Source organism: Gekko japonicus, unplaced genomic scaffold, assembly GCF_001447785.1.
Source record: "Gekko japonicus isolate JY-2015 unplaced genomic scaffold, Gekko_japonicus_V1.1 scaffold3195, whole genome shotgun sequence".
Classification (NCBI taxonomy): domain Eukaryota; kingdom Metazoa; phylum Chordata; class Lepidosauria; order Squamata; family Gekkonidae; genus Gekko; species Gekko japonicus.
Genome location: NW_015177109.1, coordinates 49,214 through 68,782, shown reverse-complemented (window position 1 = coordinate 68,782; position 19,569 = coordinate 49,214). Strand labels below are relative to the sequence as shown.

At 45.8% G+C, this 19,569-nt stretch overlaps 1 protein-coding gene across 1 annotated transcript in view; it reads right to left on the bottom strand.

Moving 5' to 3' along the window:
* Positions 1-19,569, bottom strand: part of LOC107124795 — a 161,361-nt gene that overhangs the window by 101,543 nt on the left and 40,249 nt on the right. The window contains exon 5 of the mRNA XM_015428304.1: positions 3,461-3,476. Coding sequence (XP_015283790.1) covers positions 3,461-3,476 — 16 coding nt within the window. The remainder of the gene's footprint in view (positions 1-3,460; positions 3,477-19,569) is intronic.

The following is a 19,569-nucleotide window of genomic DNA, read 5'->3' as shown; positions in this document are numbered from 1 at the left end:
CGCACAGTCGAGTCCGACTCTTCGCAACCCCATGGACCAGATCACGCCAGGCCTTCCGGTCTTCTGCCATCCTCTGAAGTTTGCTCAACTTCATGTTGCTAGTGGAGCCTTTTCTGACCTGGATGGCTTGTGATAGTTGAATGTTGCATATTGGAAAGTTTTGTCTGCATGTGAGTGGTGAAGCAGACATAGTGTGAGATCCAGGAGTCCATTGCTAATCAGAGTTTTTGACAGAGCGTTCTTCACTGTGGTAGCTCCCATCATAATAGTATCCACCATGATGTATGGCTGGACAAATATGAAGGATTCAGGAATGTTGTTCAGAGATATGAGGGAGGATATCTCCTCTGACTTTGGCCCATGGTAGCTGAGAGGTAAGAGTTTTCCGATTCTCTGATAGAATTCTAAGATGGTCATTCTGGGATTGTTGCTTTCTGGAGGAGGAACAGCAAGCTAGTGGAGCCTTTTCTGACCTGGGTGGTTGGTCAGAGTTGAATATCATGTATTAGAAAGTTTTATCTTCATGTGAGTCGTGAAACAGACATAGCGTGGGATCCAGGAATCCATTGCTAATCAGAGTTTTTGACTGAACATTCATCACTGTGGTAGCTCCCACCATAATAGTATCCACCATGATGTATGGCTGGACAAATATGAAGGATTCAGGAATGTTGTTCAGAGATATGAGGCAGGATATCTCCTCTGACTTTGGCCCATGCTAGCTGAGATGTAAGAGTTTTTCGATTCTCTGATAGAATTCTAAGATGGTCATCCTGCGACCGTTTTTGCTGTTCAGTCGCACAGTCGAGTCCGACTCTTCGCAACCCCATGGACCAGATCACGCCAGGCCTTCCGGTCTTCTGCCATCCTCTGAAGTTTGCTCAACTTCATGTTGCTAGTGGAGCCTTTTCTGACCTGGATGGCTTGTGATAGTTGAATGTTGCATATTGGAAAGTTTTGTCTGCATGTGAGTGGTGAAGCAGACATAGTGTGAGATCCAGGAGTCCATTGCTAATCAGAGTTTTTGACAGAGCGTTCTTCACTGTGGTAGCTCCCATCATAATAGTATCCACCATGATGTATGGCTGGACAAATATGGAGGATTCAGGAATGCTGTTCAAATATCTGAGATAGTACAATTGCCATCCTCCAGGTGGGGCCTGGTGATTGCCCAGAATTACAACTGATCTCCACAATACAGAGATAAGTTCACATCGAGAAAAATGGCTGCTTTGGAGGGTGGACTTTATGGCACCCTATCCTTCTGAGGTCCCTTTCTTCCCAAATCCCTGCCCCACAAGCTCTCTAACTCTTCAGCAATTTCAACTAAGGGTTGGAAACCCTACCCATTATGATCTTGGCCCGTGAAACCCCACACGAAAGAGATTTGCTATTCTCAGAATTCTAAAAGATGATGAAGGAACCATTTATTCTAGGATGAATATAGAAAAGCCAGTGGGGCCTTTTCTGTCTTGGATGGTTGGCAACTGTTTGATGTAGCTGTGGAAGGTCAGTAGTTCAAGACCCGAGTGTGCCGCATGACGGAGTGAGCTCCCGTCTCTAGTTCCAACCTAGCAGTTCGAAAGCAAGAAATTGCAAGTAGATAAATAGGTACCACTTCGGTGGGAAGGTCACAGCGTTCCGTGCGCCTTGGTGTTGAGTCATGCCGGCCACATGACCACGGAAATGTCTTCGGACAGCACTGGCTCTTTGGCTTTGAAACGGAGATGAGTACCGCAACCCTAGAGTCGGACTCGACTGGCTTTCGAGCAAGGGAACCTTTACCTTTACCTTTACCTTATTGAAAAGTATTGTTTTCTAGACAGTGATAAATGCATTTAGTATGGGAACTCTTGGCCCCTGTATAACCAGAGCTGGTTTTTGACTGAGCATCCATCACTGTGGTAGCCCCCACCATAGTATGCACCATGATACATAGCTTAACAAATATGAAACATTCAGAAGGACATCTGCTCTGACTGGAGCCTACAGTGCACCAGGTGTGAGATAATCGCTATTCCTGGACAGAACTGAGAAAAGTGATGATGAATCCACTTATTCCAGTATGAGGCTTGTCTAACCAATTTAACTTCTTCTGACTCGAGTGGTTAGTGATAGATGAATGTAAAGCATTGTCTTAATATGAATGATATACAGGCCCAGCATATAATCCAGTAGCCCGCTGATATTCAGAGCAGGTTTTTGATAGAGCGCCCATCAATGTGGTAGTTCCAGCTACCAGTCTACACCATGATACATGGCTTGACAAAATAGATGACGGGGGGGCAGATGATGGGGGGGCAGAGACATAGGAGGGGCCTACAAAGTCACGTGTGCCACTATGTCACTTCCTGGGAAAACCCAAAAGGTATGTAAGGGAGCTGTAGAAATCACCCAAAACTCAAAAACCATACAGCTTCCGGCAATTCCTAGCGCTACCCTCTGCCACTTTTGGTTTCCCCTGGAAATGATGCAATGGCACGCATGACACTGATTTTTAAAATATTTTTATCCCATTGCACCGTGGAGAGGTGGCAGACAACAGGACCTGGGTGCAGGGGAGTCCCACATTCCGACCAGGGGACTGACAAAGCATGTCTGTGAATAGAAATCCAATCTGACTTTTTTATTATGGATCACATGCATAAGGTATTTGCTGTTTTCAGATGGGATTCTAAAAGGTAGCCATGAAAAGTGATCCCCGCCGCCCGGCAGGGCTCTTTTTGTAGCAGGAACTCCTTTGCGTATTAGGTGACACACCCCTAATGTAGCCAATTCTCCAAGAGTTTACAGAGCTCTTCTTACAGGGGCTACTGTAAACTCTTGGAGGATTGGCTACATTAGGGGTATGTTGCCTAATATGCAAAGGAGTTCCTGCTACAAAAAGAGCCCCTAGTAAAGCCATAGGAACCTCTTCGGATTGAATTGGTTTGTGGTAGGAATACAGTTGTAAAACACACTGTAATCATGCAAAAAAAAAAAAGCAGCATAATGGTGCAAATAGGCACATATGCGTTCATTCAGGCACATCCGAACAGGTTTGTGTACGATCGCATCTGAGGCAGGTGAGGTTCTAGCAGGGGGATGTGGCCCTTCAAAGAATGAGAATAAGAATGGAGAAGAGCTGAAAGGATCTCGGATGGTCAATGTTTCTAAGTCACCCTTGCAACATTCTTGGTTTGTTTGTTTTTTTAATGTTCACAGTTATTAGTGTGGTTGACTTTAGGGAGATTTAAAAACAACAACAACAAAGTCTAAAAGAACTGAATTTGGAAGGTGGATACTTGATTGATTTAAGGTTTCTTTTGTTTTAGAAGCATTCTGTACTTCTACATCTCACAGTGACGTTTGCATTTCAAATTTAATTTTTTTTAACAATTTCCCGAGTGGCACTATATCAACAACGTGCAGCATGTGGCCACCTTTTCGATAGGGCTCATTTCACTGTGGTAGCTGCTACCCCAATTACCACCATGCTTCAGAGCCTTGCAAAATCCGCTGGAAGGATATAGTCTTGGTGGGTTGTTTCCGGTGTAGTTGCCTCATGGAGTGATTGTCTCGGTTTAGCACATGCCTGAGCATCTTGTGCTCTACCAAGTGGCATGTAGTCCACCAGCCATTTCTTGTAGCCTGTAACCAATGTTCCCTCTAAGCTGAGTCAGTATGAGCTAGTTCACAGTTGTTTAGCCTCTGACTCACGCATTTTTGTCTCAGCTCAGGAAGGACGGCTCCAGAGCAAAGTCATTTATGCAGTAGCCAAATTGCTCACTCACAACTTTAATGCTAGCCGCTTACAAAGTAGAATTTTTGCTCACAAGACTCCACAGCCTAGAGGGAGCATTGCCTGTAACCAGGGCTTTTTTTGTAGAAAACACCCAGCAGGAACTCATTAGCAAAATAGGCCACACCCAGCAGCAGAAACTCATTGGCATATTAGGCCACACACCCATGTTACCAGAAGTGTGCTCATCCAGCCACACCCATCTTTTGCTTCTTATTCTGTTTACCTTGTTTGTTGTCAAAACCCAGGGCTTTTTTGATAGCAGGAACTCCTTTGCATGTTAGGCCACACACCCCTAATGTAGCCAATCCTAATGAGTTCCTGCTGTTGGGTGTGGCCTAATATGCTAATGAGTTCCTGCTGGCCGTGGCCAACTTGGAAGCCAGCCGGAACTCCGTTCCTGTGCGTTCCTGCCCCAAAATAGCCCTGCCTGTAACCCCTCCCCCCATCTTTTATAGTTCTTGACGGGCAGACAGCAAAGAAAGAAGGCTTATACTAGGCATGCATTTATTGTTGCATTTATTTATTTATATCCTGCTTTTTATTTATTTAAATCCCACTTTTCTTTCTAGTCAGGACTCATAGCAGCTTTGAACATCCTTCTTCCCTCCTCCATTTTCTCACAACCACCACCCTGTGAGGTAGGCCAGGATGAGAGGTTGTGATGGGCCCAAAGTCGCCCAGCGAACTGCCATGATCGAAGTGGGGATTCGAATCTGGTTCGCCTAAGGTCCTAGTCTTTCACTCTTTCTACACTGGCAATTCCTAGAGAGTACAGACATCACTCGGAAGTGATGTCACACCATTGCCAGTGTCATTTCCTGCCCATCCTTATTCTCCCGATGGCGGCAGGAGCCATGGCAGGAAACAGGACCAGAGGGGCAAGGAATCCGAGCAGCCCTGTTGATGGTCCTACCCAGGGGTCATTTCGTAGAAAAGGAGGTGCAGGAGCTCATTAGCGTAACTCATCAGCATAACTTATTTGCATATGCCACACCCCCTGACATCACCAGAAGTGTGTCAGAAGGCAACACCCACCGCTCAGACTCCACTGGACTGTTTTGGATTGCTAGCTATGGGGGGGGGACGTGCAGATCTGTCCTCACAGAGGAGGGAGAGCTTGTACATGAATAAAACTTGGTCTTAAAGGTACCACTGGACTGTTTTGGACTCGGGGGCCTGGGGAAGCTCTGCAACTTACTTGGCTGCTTCTTGCTCTGACTGAAGGCTGCTGGGAGCTGGGGATGGGGCTTGTTGCATGTGCCCGCCCCCTGGGCTCTTTATTGCCGGAGCTCCGCTCCTGTGTGCTCCTGCAGGAAATGACACCTGGTCCTACCTTTTTGATACACTGCATTTCACTGTGGTAGTTCCCGTAAGCACTGTGGTACATAGTTGTCTGAAATCTTCGTGTCTGGCTGAGCAGTGGTGGGGTGGCTCCTTTCTCAAGCTGCTTTCTCACCAAGTAATGTCACCATCTAGGTTTGCCTTCAGAGTGTCCACAGCTTGCATAAATGATCTCTGGTTTTGGCTGAGTCCTCGCTTTACTTACTTATGAATTCCATGGGAAGGTGCTGTAAGTCCATGCTGGGGCACATGTTTCGCACACACAAGATCCCAGATTCAAAGAACATTACTTCGAGCAGCAGGTGCTGAGGAAGATGGGTTAGTCATGTAGCAGGGTTGTCCACAAAATGACTATGGGGAGAAGGAGAGGTCGAATGTCCATTTCCCCATTTTGCACAAATGCTGCTCCCAGTGGACTCACTTCCCGGGCTGTTATGCCTTTGTGACAGGAATACCCAGGAGGACGTCAGTTTGCAATAGTTCTCTCTCCTTTACTTGGTTTTAATTTGCAATGTGTTAATTATTACTTGCAAGCTGCCTTGGGCCAAGAGGAACGGCGGGGTAGAGATATTGAAACAGATTGATCAATAAAAAGTGGTTGTATGAATTGAACCCAGTTCCCATCTTGCAAGCTCAAGGTAGTATCCAACAGAGCTCATTTTTTGAGAAACGACAGAGTGTTGCTCTTTCCACGGCCCCGTCGCCCAGCCAGTGCTCTCCTTTGGTACTTCCTTCTCCTCTCATTTGCCCAACCAGTCTCAGGGGTCTTTAGCAGCTTCTTGATTAAATTGTGGGAGGAAACGGAACTAAAATAGATTTCCTGTCCAGGATTGATTGTGAATGCCCCGGTGCCTTGCTTTTAAAGACTACCTTGGAGCTAAGTTGGCATGGCATATCCAGAGATGCTGAGACAGAGAGAGGGGAAGGCACAGGGCACAGCGTGTTTGGCGCTGAGGTATGGACAGAATATCAAGAATTAAGCAGACAAATATTTATGTAAGGATATGAAGAGAGAGGAGCTGCGGTGGCTCAAGTGGTTAAGACGCTGAACTGCAGGCTCTGGAAGGTCGGTAGTTCAGCAGTTCAAGACCCGAGTGTGCCGCATGACGGAGTGAGCTCCCGTCTCTAGTTCCAGCTCCTGCCAACCTAGCAGTTCGAAAGCAAGAACTTGCAAGTAGATAAATAGGCACCACTTCGGTGGGAAGGGAACAGCGTTCCGTGCGCCTTGGTGTTTAGTCATGCCGGCCACATGACCACGGAAACGTCTTCGGACAGCGCTGGCTCTTCGGCTTTGAAACGAAGATGAGCACCGCAACCCTAGAGCCGGACTCGACTGGCTTTCAAGCAAGGGAACCTTTACCTTTACCTATGAAGAGAGAAACATAGATGAACAGGAAGGGAACGTGTGTGTTTTGTCAGTCCTGTGATTCCGTTCTACTGATGGTGAATCATAGAATTGTGCCCATTCACTGGAAACGGCTCTTCATTGGTTTGGGGGGGGGGGGAGGTATTTGTGAATTTCCTGCATTGTCCAGGGGGTTGGACTAGATGACCCCGGAGGGCCCTTCCAACTCTATGATTCTATGGTTAATGTATTGATGACTGCCAAATATATTGTTTTAGCTCTGCACAGTTTGGCCTAACTAGTTTGTGTTTTGCTTTCTGTGTCTGTTTTTATGACCCCATCTCTGTACAGCCAGCCTCCATTGTTCTGCCCAGGAACTACTCAAAGTGAGGCAATGGGTCATATAGGGTAGAATTATGGGGCTGGATTTGGGAAACCTCAGATGCATCTGAAGCTTGAGTGGTCTTGGGTCAGGCAGTACTTTTGATATGATGATAACAAAGGTCAATCCCATGTGCATCTTGGTTGGGAGGAGGGTGACACGGAAATGTGATCAATGAAGTACTGGTTTTTTTGGTTGGGCTGGGGAACATATTTACATAAGACAGATGCCTGGCTTAGGAAACCGTGCAATATCCCTTGTCTCCATCTTTTTTGAAGGCCAAATGAAGTTCCTTCATCCCAGGATGTGTTTTCTTGGTGGCTGCAAGCTGGTATTTGCATGGTTCCAAATCACTGTGCCGCTGTAGTCTCCACAATGATACAAACCCTGACAAGAACTTCTGTTGTGGTTCCGAGACTACATAGTATAACCTAGAGGAAGAGGATTGGGTGGCTGGTGCCCAGGGGCTTAGTTTGGAATGAGAAATGTTGCAGCTGTGTACCGATATGTAATGTTTAAAGCTGCTGAATGGAGCACTGGTTGGTGAACAAAGAGATGCGCACCTAACGTCATGCACAGTTCACACAGGGATGGCGATCCTAACTAAGGCCACAATTTGTGCGAGGGGGGGGTTACCTAACGGCACCCAGACAGCGGGTTTTTCCTTTCTTCTTTTTTCCACACTTTCCGGCGGCTCAAGGCAGTTCCAGGCATAGTCTCGGCACTCCCGGGTAGCTGGCAATCCTCGGCGGGCTTCCTTCCGCACGCTGCTTGTCGTACTGCGGCTCGGCTATTCGTCCCTCAGGCTCCAGCCGCGTCGCGTCGCCTCGCAGCTGCGTTGTTTGGCCCCGCCTCCGCCCGATGTTGCCTCCACGGTTGCCGGACCGCCATTGTTCTTCCTCGCCGCCTTCTCGTTGCCGCTTCTCTCTTGCTTCTCTTGTCGCCGCCGTTAACCTCCTGGCACGGAACCAGGAGGAGGGTGCCCCCTGCCTCTAAGACAGGTACCCATTTCTCTACTTGATGTTTATTTCGAGCTGCTGGGTTGGCGGGATAAAACCTTGTCTCTTTGATAGCCGATTTGATTATTTCTAGTATTTTATCATTTGTAACTGGGATATATGTGCTTTCAAGTTCTCATTTCTGATTTTTAGTGTCAAGTCATGTGGAGGACCAGATTGGTGAGATAATTTGAAATAAAAAAATAAATATGGTAGTGGAAAGTACCATCAAGTTGCTGATGACTTACAGTAACCCCGTAGGGGGTTTCAAGGCAGGAGATGAACCGAGATGGTTTGCCATTGCTGGCCTCTGCATAGCAACTCTGGACCTTCCTTGGTGGTCTCCCATCCAAGTACTCACCAGGGCAAACTCTGCTTGGTTTCTGACATCTGATGGGACTGGGCTAACATGGACCATCCAGGGTGGGGCCAAAATCCACTAAAATACACAAATGTATGTTGAATAAGTAAAGCGGTAGTCATGTCATAATAGTGACAGAACGTTCAAAGTATTTCATAAACCTGTTTGCAGTATTTGTTTATTTTGGATTTAATACATTTATTCAGGGCTATTTTTGGGCAGGAACGCACAGGAACGGAGTTCGGGCTGGCTCCCAAGTTGGCCACGCCCAGCAGGAACTCATTAGCATAATAGGCCACACCCAACAGCAGAAACTCATTAGGATTGGCTACATTAGGGGTGTGTGGCCTAGCATGCAAAGGAGTTCCTGCTACAAAAAAAGCCCTGGGTTTTGACAACAAAGAAGGTAAACAGAATAAGAAGCAAAAGATGGGTGTGGCTGGATGACCATACTTCTGGTAACATGGGGGTGTGGCCTAATGTGCTAATGAGCTGTGCTGTCAGGGGTGTGACCCAATATGCTAATGAGTTTCTGCTGTTGGGTGTGACCTATTATGCTAATGAGTTCCTGCTGGGCTTTTTCTACAAAAAGAGCCCTGCATTTATTAGCCACCTTTCTTCCTTACAGAGCTTGAGATGGGTTGGAATATAGATCCGCACAAGAACTCTGTCAGGTAGGCCAGTACTTCACAGTTTCAGGATCAGCTTTTGGGGCATGGGCTAAGGGACAGTGACCTGCCCAGCTAACATCACGGTTGAGGGAAGACTTTATCCAAGATTTTCTACCTCGAATTCTGAGTCATGCTGTATTATGTGAACCCAGAGAGAGGTCTGTATGGAAAACTGTGGGGTTTCTATAAAACATTTTGACCGTTTATTGAAGAAGACCAAAAGAGAAAGAGAGAAATTGGCTTGCCTCATTTCAGTTCCAAGTCAAGAGCTGCTTCACACATTTCATGATTGATGTGGTGGCCCTATTGAACTTCACCTATCTTACATTATGTTCTTCTTCCCTACTTCTCCTTTTGGGCATGGGAGAATTTGTATGAGTGTTAGTCACAGTGCTGTCCCCAGGAGCACAGTGATAGGTCCCCATACAAAAACAAGGAATATTAATTCTACAGAAAATTATCTTCAAATCATATCATCTAGCCTTATTAACAATTTTTTCTTTACTGTCAAGTGACAGTTGACTTATGGTGACCCCGTCCCGTTTTCAAGGCAAGAGACATTCAGAGGTGGTCTTACCATTGCTTGGCTCTGCACAGGGATCCTGGTATTTGCTGCTCGTCTCCCTTCCAAATACTAACCAGGGCCAATTCTACTTAACTTCCAAGAGCTGATAAGGTCAGGCCAGCCTAGGCTATCCAGGTCAAGGGTTTCATGAACATAACTAATCTTAAATTTAAACCATTTGTGGCTTGGTCCTGAACATAAAGTAAGGTTGGAACAAGACTTTCAGTGATGAATATGCATGATGAACGTCCTACAGTTCCTTCACTCCTGCAGATCAGCAGTCGTATGTGTGTGTGTGTGTGTGTGAGTAATAAGGAACCAGCAGTCAGAATTCTGAGATGTACGTCGGCTTGTGAACATCTGGTTTCACACTAAGTCTAGCTAATTCGAGGAGACATCCATTGTAGTACGTGTATTTGAGGATTGATCCAGGGACTTGATGGGTCTTCTGAGTCCCCTCCTTGTGGAGGCATCCCCCTATAACCATGGGAGCCAATGCAAAATGAAGGGGAAGAAAAGTCCTTGGGGGATCTTCAGCAATGGCCTTCAATTCAATGAAAGTAGCTGATGTCACAGTGAATACAAAGAAGTAGATTTGCCTGCTTGAAAGCAGTCTAATTTCTGCTGACATTCTGGAAAACAGAAACATCCCTTTTTAGGCCAAAAGGCTTAGCAGGTATGGCTTTACATCCAGATGATTATCTGAATAGGTTTTTGACCAAGTTTACATCACTGTGGTAGCCGCTACTCCAGCTGTACACTATGATACATGGCTTGACAAATATGGAGGATTAATAATCTCTGCTAGACAGAGAGTGAGAGCGAGAGGTCAGCTACTGCTTCTCTGACTTTTGCTCCGTAGTACCACAGGTGTAAGATATTTGCTCTTATGGGACACATTCCCCCAAAGTAGACATGAGACAAATAACTTGAGTGATTCTAGCAGAGTCTTGGATGATTGGTAGAAACTGATGGAAACTTTCCTTCGATCGTTAATATTGCATGTCTTTCAGTGGCCTTTTGTATTCTTCAAGTTTGTATTCTTCAAGTTTGTAGTTTGTAGAAAACTTGTAGTTTGTAGAAAATCCTTCAAGTTTGTAGTTTGTACAGTGACTCTGTATTAGGTAAAAGCACAAATGTAGCTGTGTTTGGATAAAAGTTTGTAGAATTTATGAATGGATGCAACTTTTGGCGTGGTCTCTGTTACTGTTCTTGCTGCCAGGACACAGTCATGTGTACAATCTGTTGGCACAAATGTTAAATGAGTGTGTATGTGTTCTCAACCTGGTAGCTAAGCACTGTGATGTTTCATATTAAAAAAGAGAACATCTTCAGATTTATATCACTTTTAGAATCTATGACTAAACAGAGGTGTCCAATCAAATAGATGGGAATAAATAAATAGGTGGGAATAAATTTTTTGGAGATGTTGGATGAATAAAAGAATATGCAAGATAGCTGCAATTATTGGTTATCTCGGGCAATCCATGGCTAGTCATGGTCCCTTTTTGAAGTAAACAGTAGACACTGCATATAGAACTGCATATTTTTAGCAATAAGGTATAATAAACATGCCATAAGTAACAAGGTAAAATCATCCTGGTTACTTAGAGATGAAGACAAAAAAAGTACTCTGCGTGTGGCAAAATTTCCAGCAGCCGTTGTCAAATCACATGACAACTTTTGCAGTAGCAACCTTTCGATTCTTCCATGTTTTGCTGGATAAGGCTTTGCTGTTATGACTCGGGCTGCAAAACACAGTGAAGACAACAATAAAAGCAATGAGGTATAATAAGCACTCCAGCCCACCCAATTATTTCAAAACTGTGGCATTAATTGACTGGAAATTATCTGGAAATTGACTGAAATTACCAGATAGGTCTGGTAGCTGCTTTATTACTTTTGTAATATGCACAGGCGGTCACAGGGATCACTCAGCCTCAAGACAGAGTTTCAAAGTAACATGTGAACTCTTTTTTTTTTGCAATTCAGAGACTTCTGTTTTGCAAAATTTCAGACAGACGCGATTTCAGCCGAAAGCTGATATATTTCACTGCATGATTTTTGTTGGTGCTCAGCCGAAAAGGCAAGCGTAATGAGCCCGGCTTTTTGACGGGGTTCTTTTCACTGTGGTAGCCACTGCCGCCCCATCTAGCACGGTGCTGCAGAACTGTGCCAAATCTCCTGGCAAGACTTCATAGAGATGGGTAGAAGTCTTTCCCACGCAGCTGCCTTATGGAGTGACACATTTCCTTGAGTAACTTGTGACATGCGAGGCCAAGCTAAGCCCACCAGCCAGTACATTCCTGGACAGCAGGAAAATGAGGAGGACCGAGGAGTCCGTGGGATGCCACAAAACACCCCTGGTGTGTTATGTGCAGCTCACGTGTGCAGCACAGGCCTGGCCTACAGGGTGCAGGTTTTTGATAAGCATCGTAACAGTGTGGTAGCCAGCTCCATACACCGTGGTATACAGTCAGTCGAAAACCCCCGCCCGGCTTGGATGAACGGCCAATTTAACACGAAGGGGGTCTTCTTCTTCGCCAGTGACGTTGAAGGTGGGTCTCCTTCTCTTTCTCTTTACAACACAATTCATTAATTTAGGAAATTTGTATGCCACATTTGAGATCTGGTTGCCATTCTGGTGGGGCCTTCATAGTCCACTTACTGCTCCCACAGATGGGGACCTTGATATGAGCTGGTATGTCCTGTCAAGTCACAACTGACTTAGGATGACCCCAGCAAGGGGCTTTCAAGGCAAGTGGGAAGCAGAGGTGGTTCGCCATCGGCTTCTTCCACAGTGCTGTCCTGGGCAGTGTTCCCTCTAAGCTGAGTTAGTGTGAGCTAGCTCACAATTTTTTAGCCTCCAGCTCACAGATTTTTGTCTTCGCTCAGGAAGGATGGCTCCAGAGCAAACTGATTTATGCAGTAGCCAAATCGCTGGCTCACAACTTTAAAGCCAGTAACTCACAAAGCAGAATTTTTGCTCACAAGATTCCACAGCTTAGAGGGAACATTGGTCCTGGGTGGTCTCCCATCCCAGTACCAACCCTGCTTAGATTCCATATCTGACAAGACTGGGTTACACAGTGTTCCCTCTAAGCTGTGTTAGTGTGAGCCAGCTCACAGTTTTTTAGCCTCCAGCTCAAACATTTTTTGTCTTCGCTCAGGCAGGACGGCTCCAGAGCAAACTGATTTATGCAGTAGCCAAATCGCTCACTCACAGCTTTAATGCCACTGGCTCACAAAGTAGAATTTTTGCTCACAAGACTCCACAGCTTAGAGGGAGCCTTGGTTACACCGTGCCACTTTCCCTCCAGTAGGAGCTGATAGAAAGTTTATTTTATTGACTTCATTTGTACCCTGCCTTTTCCCCCAATGAGGACCCAAGGTGGCCTACAGCCTTCTCTCCTCCATGTCATCCTCACAACAACCCTGTGAGGTAGGTTAGGTTCTTCCTTGTTTGCTTGCAGAATGGGAAGAGGGTACTCACTTGGGTCCCAGCTTGTAGGTTCACACAGCAGAGAAAGCAGAAAAACACAGTCAGAGCGTTGCCCAGCATCACTTCCTGGTGACGGCATGGTGCGTTACAGGGAGGAATGTTCCGGCTGGGGAGCATGTGTCCCCTGCCGGATTGCGGTAAGTACTTGGGAACCCTAGTTGTAGAAGTGTTCAGCGGGTGGGCAATGACTGATGTACTCACAATTCAGTTCCGGGCGCACCAAGGCAAAGTCATCTGAGACATCGCAATGGGGCATACCAAAACGTGAAACGGAGTGAAATTCTAACATTGGCAGCAAGTGTGCATGACTCCCTTGCCACAAGCTGAAGCAGTTCAGAGGCAAAACAGGCAAGGCTGTTCACAGGTGCCGAAGTGGTTTTATACACGCCAACATTGTGCCACACCTTTAAACACATGGAGGTTTCTCCTTTTGTATATGAAATGCTGTCACCTTCTGGTACGGTGTGAGAAGTGCAGTGCTTTCACTAGGATAAGAGGGGAAACCACCCTTTCCCAATCACAGTGGCATTACTAAGGCAGTGGCTGATTTCGCACAAGAGCTGCGTCAATGTTGTGCCGCTGTTTGCCCTGATACTATTGGTCAATTTCACACCTGAAGCTGGGGGGCTACATTTGACCCGCGACTTCGACCGATTTCCTCCGCAGTTTCGTGATCCTCAAAAAACAGGATCACGAAACTGCGGGGGAAATCTTCTTCATCATCTTCTTCATCATCTTCTTCATCATCTTCTTCATCATCTTCTTCATCATCTTCTTCATCATCTTCTTCATCATCTTCTTCATCATCTTCTTCATCATCTTCTTCATCATCTTCTTCATCATCTTCTTCATCATCTTCTTCATCATCTTCTTCATCATCTTCTTCATCATCTTCATCTTCATCTTCATCATCTTCATCATCATCATCTTCTTCTTCTTCTTCTTTAAAATGCAGCCCCGCAGCTTCGGGTGTGACATTGACCAATAGTATTGGGGCAAATGGTGGCGCAACATCGAGGCAGCTCTAGTGCGAAATCAGCCAGTATCTCCAGAATGCTTACAGTAGTAGCACTGAATATAAGCTTCAAGCAGCATCAAAATAATAGTAAAAGATAGCACGAGAGCAATAGCACTGTTCCCAAAGGGTGAGGTGGTGGAGAAAAAAACTCCACGTACATACCATGAGCGGGGCTGTTAATGATTGAATGTTTTGGAGGTCATTAACTCATAGGGTTGCTATAAGTTGGAAGACAAAGAAGAAGAAGAGATTGGATTTATACCCTGCCCATCCCTCGGGGTCTCAGAGCAGCTCACAGTCTCCTTTCCCTTCCCCTCACCACAACAGACACTATGTGAGGTGGGTGGGGCTGAGAGAGCTCTTTTGAGAACTGCTCTTGAGAGATCAGCTCTGAAATCACTTGTGATTGACCCAAGGTCACACCAGCTGCTGCATGTGGAGGAGTGGGGGAATCAAAACCGGTTCTCCCAGATTAGAGTTTGCCCTCTTAACCACTACAACAATCTGGCTCTCAGGTGACTTGATGGCAAATAACACACACACTTGTACCAGTTTATTTAACAGACGTGGGACTTGATTCTAATGAACAATAGATGGTAAAGCATCCTAGTCATGAGGTGCCACAACTGAGGAGGCCCCCTTTCTTTATACAGCTCACCCCACCTCCAAAAAGTAGGGCAAACCAAATTATTGGAGGAAAATTTTAGCAAATGGAAAGAAGGCGCTTGTAGAAGCAGGTAGCCCTTTCAGTGTTCTGGTTCCATGTCTTAAAGGTGCCACTGGACTCAAAATTTATTCTAGGGCTTCAAACATAACAAGGCAGCCAGAATCACCTGATGAATGTGTTCCCTGTAGCGGATGCCTGTCAAGATACAATAAACCTGCAGCCTCCCAATTTGTTGGAGAAAAAAAATCTAGGAAATGTTTAAAAATGGGAAGCAATTTCACCAATGGAGCTGTGATGCTTGCTCGGCATATCGTGGCTGACAAGCAAACCAGGTGACCAGGGGTCATTTCCTGCAGGAGCGCACAGGAGCGGAGCTCCAGCAGTAAAGAGCCCAGGGGGCGAGCACATGCAACAAGTCCCACCCCCTGCTCCCAGCAGCCCTCAGTCAGAGCAAGAAGCAGCCAGGTAGGTTGCAGAGCTCCCCCCGCCCGCCCCCGGTCCAAAACAGTCCAGTGGCACCTTTAAGACCAAGTTTTATTCAGGTACAAGCTCTCCCTCCTCTGTGAGGAAAGATCTGCATGTTCCCCCCCCCCCCAATAGCTAGCAATCCAAAACAGTCCAGTGGAGCCTGAGCGGTGGGTGTTGCTTTCTGACACACTTCCAGTGATGTCAGGGGGTGTTGCATATGCAAATAAGTTATGCTAATGAGTTATGCTAATGAGTTCCTGCACCTCTTTTTCTATGAAATGACCCCTGCAGGTGATGGAGAAAAAGTCAGGAGTGGCCCAGAGAAGGGAAGTGAAAGCAGTGGCAGGAGAGGGGGAAGGAGAGAAGCATGGTTGGGAAAGTGGGTGGGGGAGAAGAAGAAGAGGAGGAGGAGGAGGAGGAGGAGGAGGAGATTGGATTTATACTCCGCCCTTCACTCAGAGTCTCAGAGCAGCTTACAACCTCCTTTCCCTTCCCCTCCCCACAACAGACACCCCATGAGGAAGGTGGGACTGAGAGAGCTCTTTCAAGAACTGCCCTTGAGAGAACAGCTCTGACAGAACTCTGGCTTGCCCAAGGTCATCCAGCAGCTGCAAGTGGAGGAGTGGGGAATCAAACCAGGTTCTCCCAGATTAGAGTCCGCGCACTTAACCAGTACACCAAACTGGCAGGGATGAGGAGAATAAGAGGTGATGGGGACAGAGGGCTGAAGTGAAGTAGGAGGTGCTGGTGGGGGAAGCCAGTGGGGGAAGGAGGAGGAGGAGACAATGGGGGGAGAAGTAAGAGAAAGCAGGGACCAATGACAGGTGGGATATCTGCTCCCTCACGAGTCCTTTGTAGTCCAGTAGCAACGACTTTACTGTGACTCCTTAGGCGGGTCCAAACATTTCTCCTCCCCCCGGGCTTTTAACCAAAGTGCCGCATTATTTTTAGCCATGTTTTTGTGGCCCATTCCTTGGTATTATTTTAAGCTGCTGAGTGCTGTTTTCGAGTCCCTAATTTTGATGTTGTTTTTATGATTTTATTGCTAGATTATTTTTTACTGTGGGAACACTTTGAGGCAGGCTGTCGGTCCCCTAAATAAAGCTAAATAGACAACACAGACACAGTTATGCCCCCCAAGTGCCAGATGCTGAGAATAAAATTACGGGAGGTGGCCGTAGTTTTATACTCATCACTTTTTGCTGAGATGCAGTTAGAGTCAACTCAGTGATTTCCCCTCCTGGTCTCCAAAGGGCTTTTTGTATGGGCCTGTATCACTGTGGCTGCCAGTCCACCCACAGTGATGGAATCCTGAACAAAAATGTCCTTTCTTCTCAGATTGAATTGCTTAATATAACCATATGACAGACACCTCACCCCTAAACTATACTGCTTTTTCCCAGTTAAAGCACCACATCCAATCCGATACTGGAGAAAAAGTAGTATCCCCATAGGATGTGGTTATTCAGATCATAAACTGACTAGTTTATATAAAATACAGAATCATTGCAGTTCATCTTCTTTTTGCACTTATGTAGTTGAATATATCTCTTAAATGTGTAACGGTAGATAGGACTCATTGTCTGTGGTAGATGCAAGAGCTGATCACAAGACTGGGAAGGTTCATGGCCAGACTTCAGTGGCACTTCAGAGACACTAAGTAGTAAGTCTCAAATCAAGAATCTCAAACTGGATGTGGAGAAACTTTTCTCCTTCTCCCATAATACTAGAATCCAGAGTCCACCACTGCAGCTGAAAGGCAGGTGATTCAGGTCAGACAAAAGGAAGTATTTCTTCAGACAGTGCATAGTTAATTTGTGGAACTCGCTGCCACAAAATGTGGTGATGAGGGCCAACTTGGAAGGCTTTAAAAGAAGAGGCTAACTCCAAAACCCTTATTAGTTTGTGGAACAGGGAAGCATGATGATCATTGGAGAAAGTGTCAAGAATCCTCTATCTTTAAATTTCACTTTGTCAACTGGTGGATATCATTCACTTGGGAAAATGTGCATGCGTTCATTTCGATCCTCGCCTCCTTTTGGGGGGTTTACAATATAAGTAGACTAATGGATTCCCTCCAGTACCAGAGGCAGTATACCTCTTTAAATCTATTGCTGGGGAGCACAGGCAAGATGCAGTCTTCTTGTTTGTGAGCTTCTTACAGGTAGCTGGTCGACCACTGTGTGAACAGATTGATGGACTAGATGGGCCTTTGGTCTGATCCAGCATGGCTCTTCTTATGGCTTTGTTGGAAAGAAAGTGCAGAAAGTTCTATCTGCTAACAGTTCACGTGCAAAAACCATTGGAAGTTGCAACTCAAGAATTACAAATGTGGCTAATTTACCAAGGCTTGACTTTTCCATGACCCTGTACAATTAAAATCAGCTTATACAGGAAAACCTTAGAAAGGGCTGCTTTGCAGACCCAAAACTGCAGGACATGGTATCCAATGGGAACATGGAGCAAACATATCAAGATGATTTGGTAAGGGACTAGACTCACCTTGGATTTGACCTTTGACAAAGCAGATTCTCTAAATTGCATCAGAATGCATTACCTGTAGTCTCTTCTGGGGATGACCCTGAGACAGCCTGTGATAGATTTCAAGTGTCCAGGGGTCTGTGGAAATAAAGACATGGATCGGATGTGCAAAAACAACAAAAAAAGACCTGGCTGGAACTGGCATGAATTCCCTTTGGCCTGTTTGGTAATACGGTTTTTGTATTGGAATGTAACACTGTGGCTGCTATATTGTCCCACAGTGATTTGGGCTAACTCCAAAACCCTTATTAGTTTGTGAAACAGGGAAGCATGATCATTGGAGAAAGTGTCAAGAATTCTCCATCATCAAATTTCACTTTGTCAACTGGTGGACATCATTCACTTGGGGAAATGTGCATGCGTTCATTTCGATCCCCGCCTCCTTTTGCGGGGTTTACAATATAAGTAGGGCTGTCACTACGCCATCACCTATAACTCCATGCAGGAAGGGAATTTTACAATAAGAATTTAACATCCTGAGACTCTTAGCTTTCTTTCTTTTCAAAAAAGAGGATGTTTCTAGGCCTTATGAAGGTCGGTTTGAAAAATGTACATGTGACATACGGAAAAGAGTCCCGTGCTAGAGCGGGATGGGGTAAATTAGGATTGCTGGTGGTCACATGCTTCCTTCTAAGTAGTATAAACTCAATGCTGCAAAATGGCTCCATTCGCATAACTGCATTTTGTGCAGGATTTCAATGGTTTTCCTTAGCACAAAGTATACAGAGGCCTGTAATATAAGCAGTGAACAAAACCCTTTAGGGTGCCAGGGGGAGGGGGGGAAGAGTTAGAAGGTATCAAAAAACCTAGTGATGAAAAGATTACTTGGTGGTGACTTTTCCATCTCAAAAAATTATCACATGGCTTCCAATGTTCTGTCTAAGATGTGGAGTCTTGTGAGCAATAATTCTACTTTGTGAGCTACTGACATTAAAGTTGTGAGTGAGCGATTTGGCTGCTGCATCAATTAGTTTGCTCTGGAGCCAGCCTTCCTGAGTTATGACAAAAACATGTGAGCCGGAGGCTAAAAAACGGTGAGCTAACTCCCACTAACTCAGCTTAGAGGGAACACTGATGGCTTCCCCTTTTTGTGTCTGGTGGCATTTTCAAGAAACCACAGAGGAAGATGGCACTTCCTTGCCCCGCCCTCCAAGCTGTCCTGCCATTCGTCCTTCTTTTCATCTCATCCCATCTGCCCAGCTGTGGTCAGGGGACTTTTATCAGCTTCCTGTAGAATGGATTTCCTGTCCCAGGTTAATTTAAGATGCCACGGCACAGAGAGAAACCAGTGTTCATTCCCTACTGCATTTGACCAGGGGGTTCAAGACTGCAGGCTAGTTTCTCATACCTGAAGAGGGAGATGAATTGGAGAAGTGTGTGAGTCTCCGTGCTTCAGAGGGAGAGTTAATTATGCCTGAGCTCACAGAGGATCTGCACCATGACGGCTTTTTCAATATCGGCCCTTTCCGCATCTGCCTGCCGCTCTGGATTTTCTCAGTGTTTGAGACAAGGCAATTTAAGTCCACGGCAAAACATCATCCATATAATCCGGGGCAACAGCAGACTGAAACCGGATTGACCACTGAAGGGAGGGAATGTAATGCAGAAGGGGGAAGAAACCCGGAATAAAAAGGTTGAACTCGATTTTAGTGCAGAATGGGGGGGAGGAACCACCCTTGGATTGAAAAGAATGGCCGAATTCGGTTTTAGTGCCGAATTGCTTGGAGGACACCGCGGTGAACATGAATTAAAAGGAGAGTGCAGAAAGGGGCATCGTCACATGGCTGGATTTAAACAGCGTTTTGCTTTGAGAGACGAGTGGCCGACAACAACACATGCTTGTTCCTGGGGGACTACAAATCTGTGAACCAAATCTATATCTACTGGAAGTCAGGTACACTTACTGACCTTCTGTAGTCTATTGGG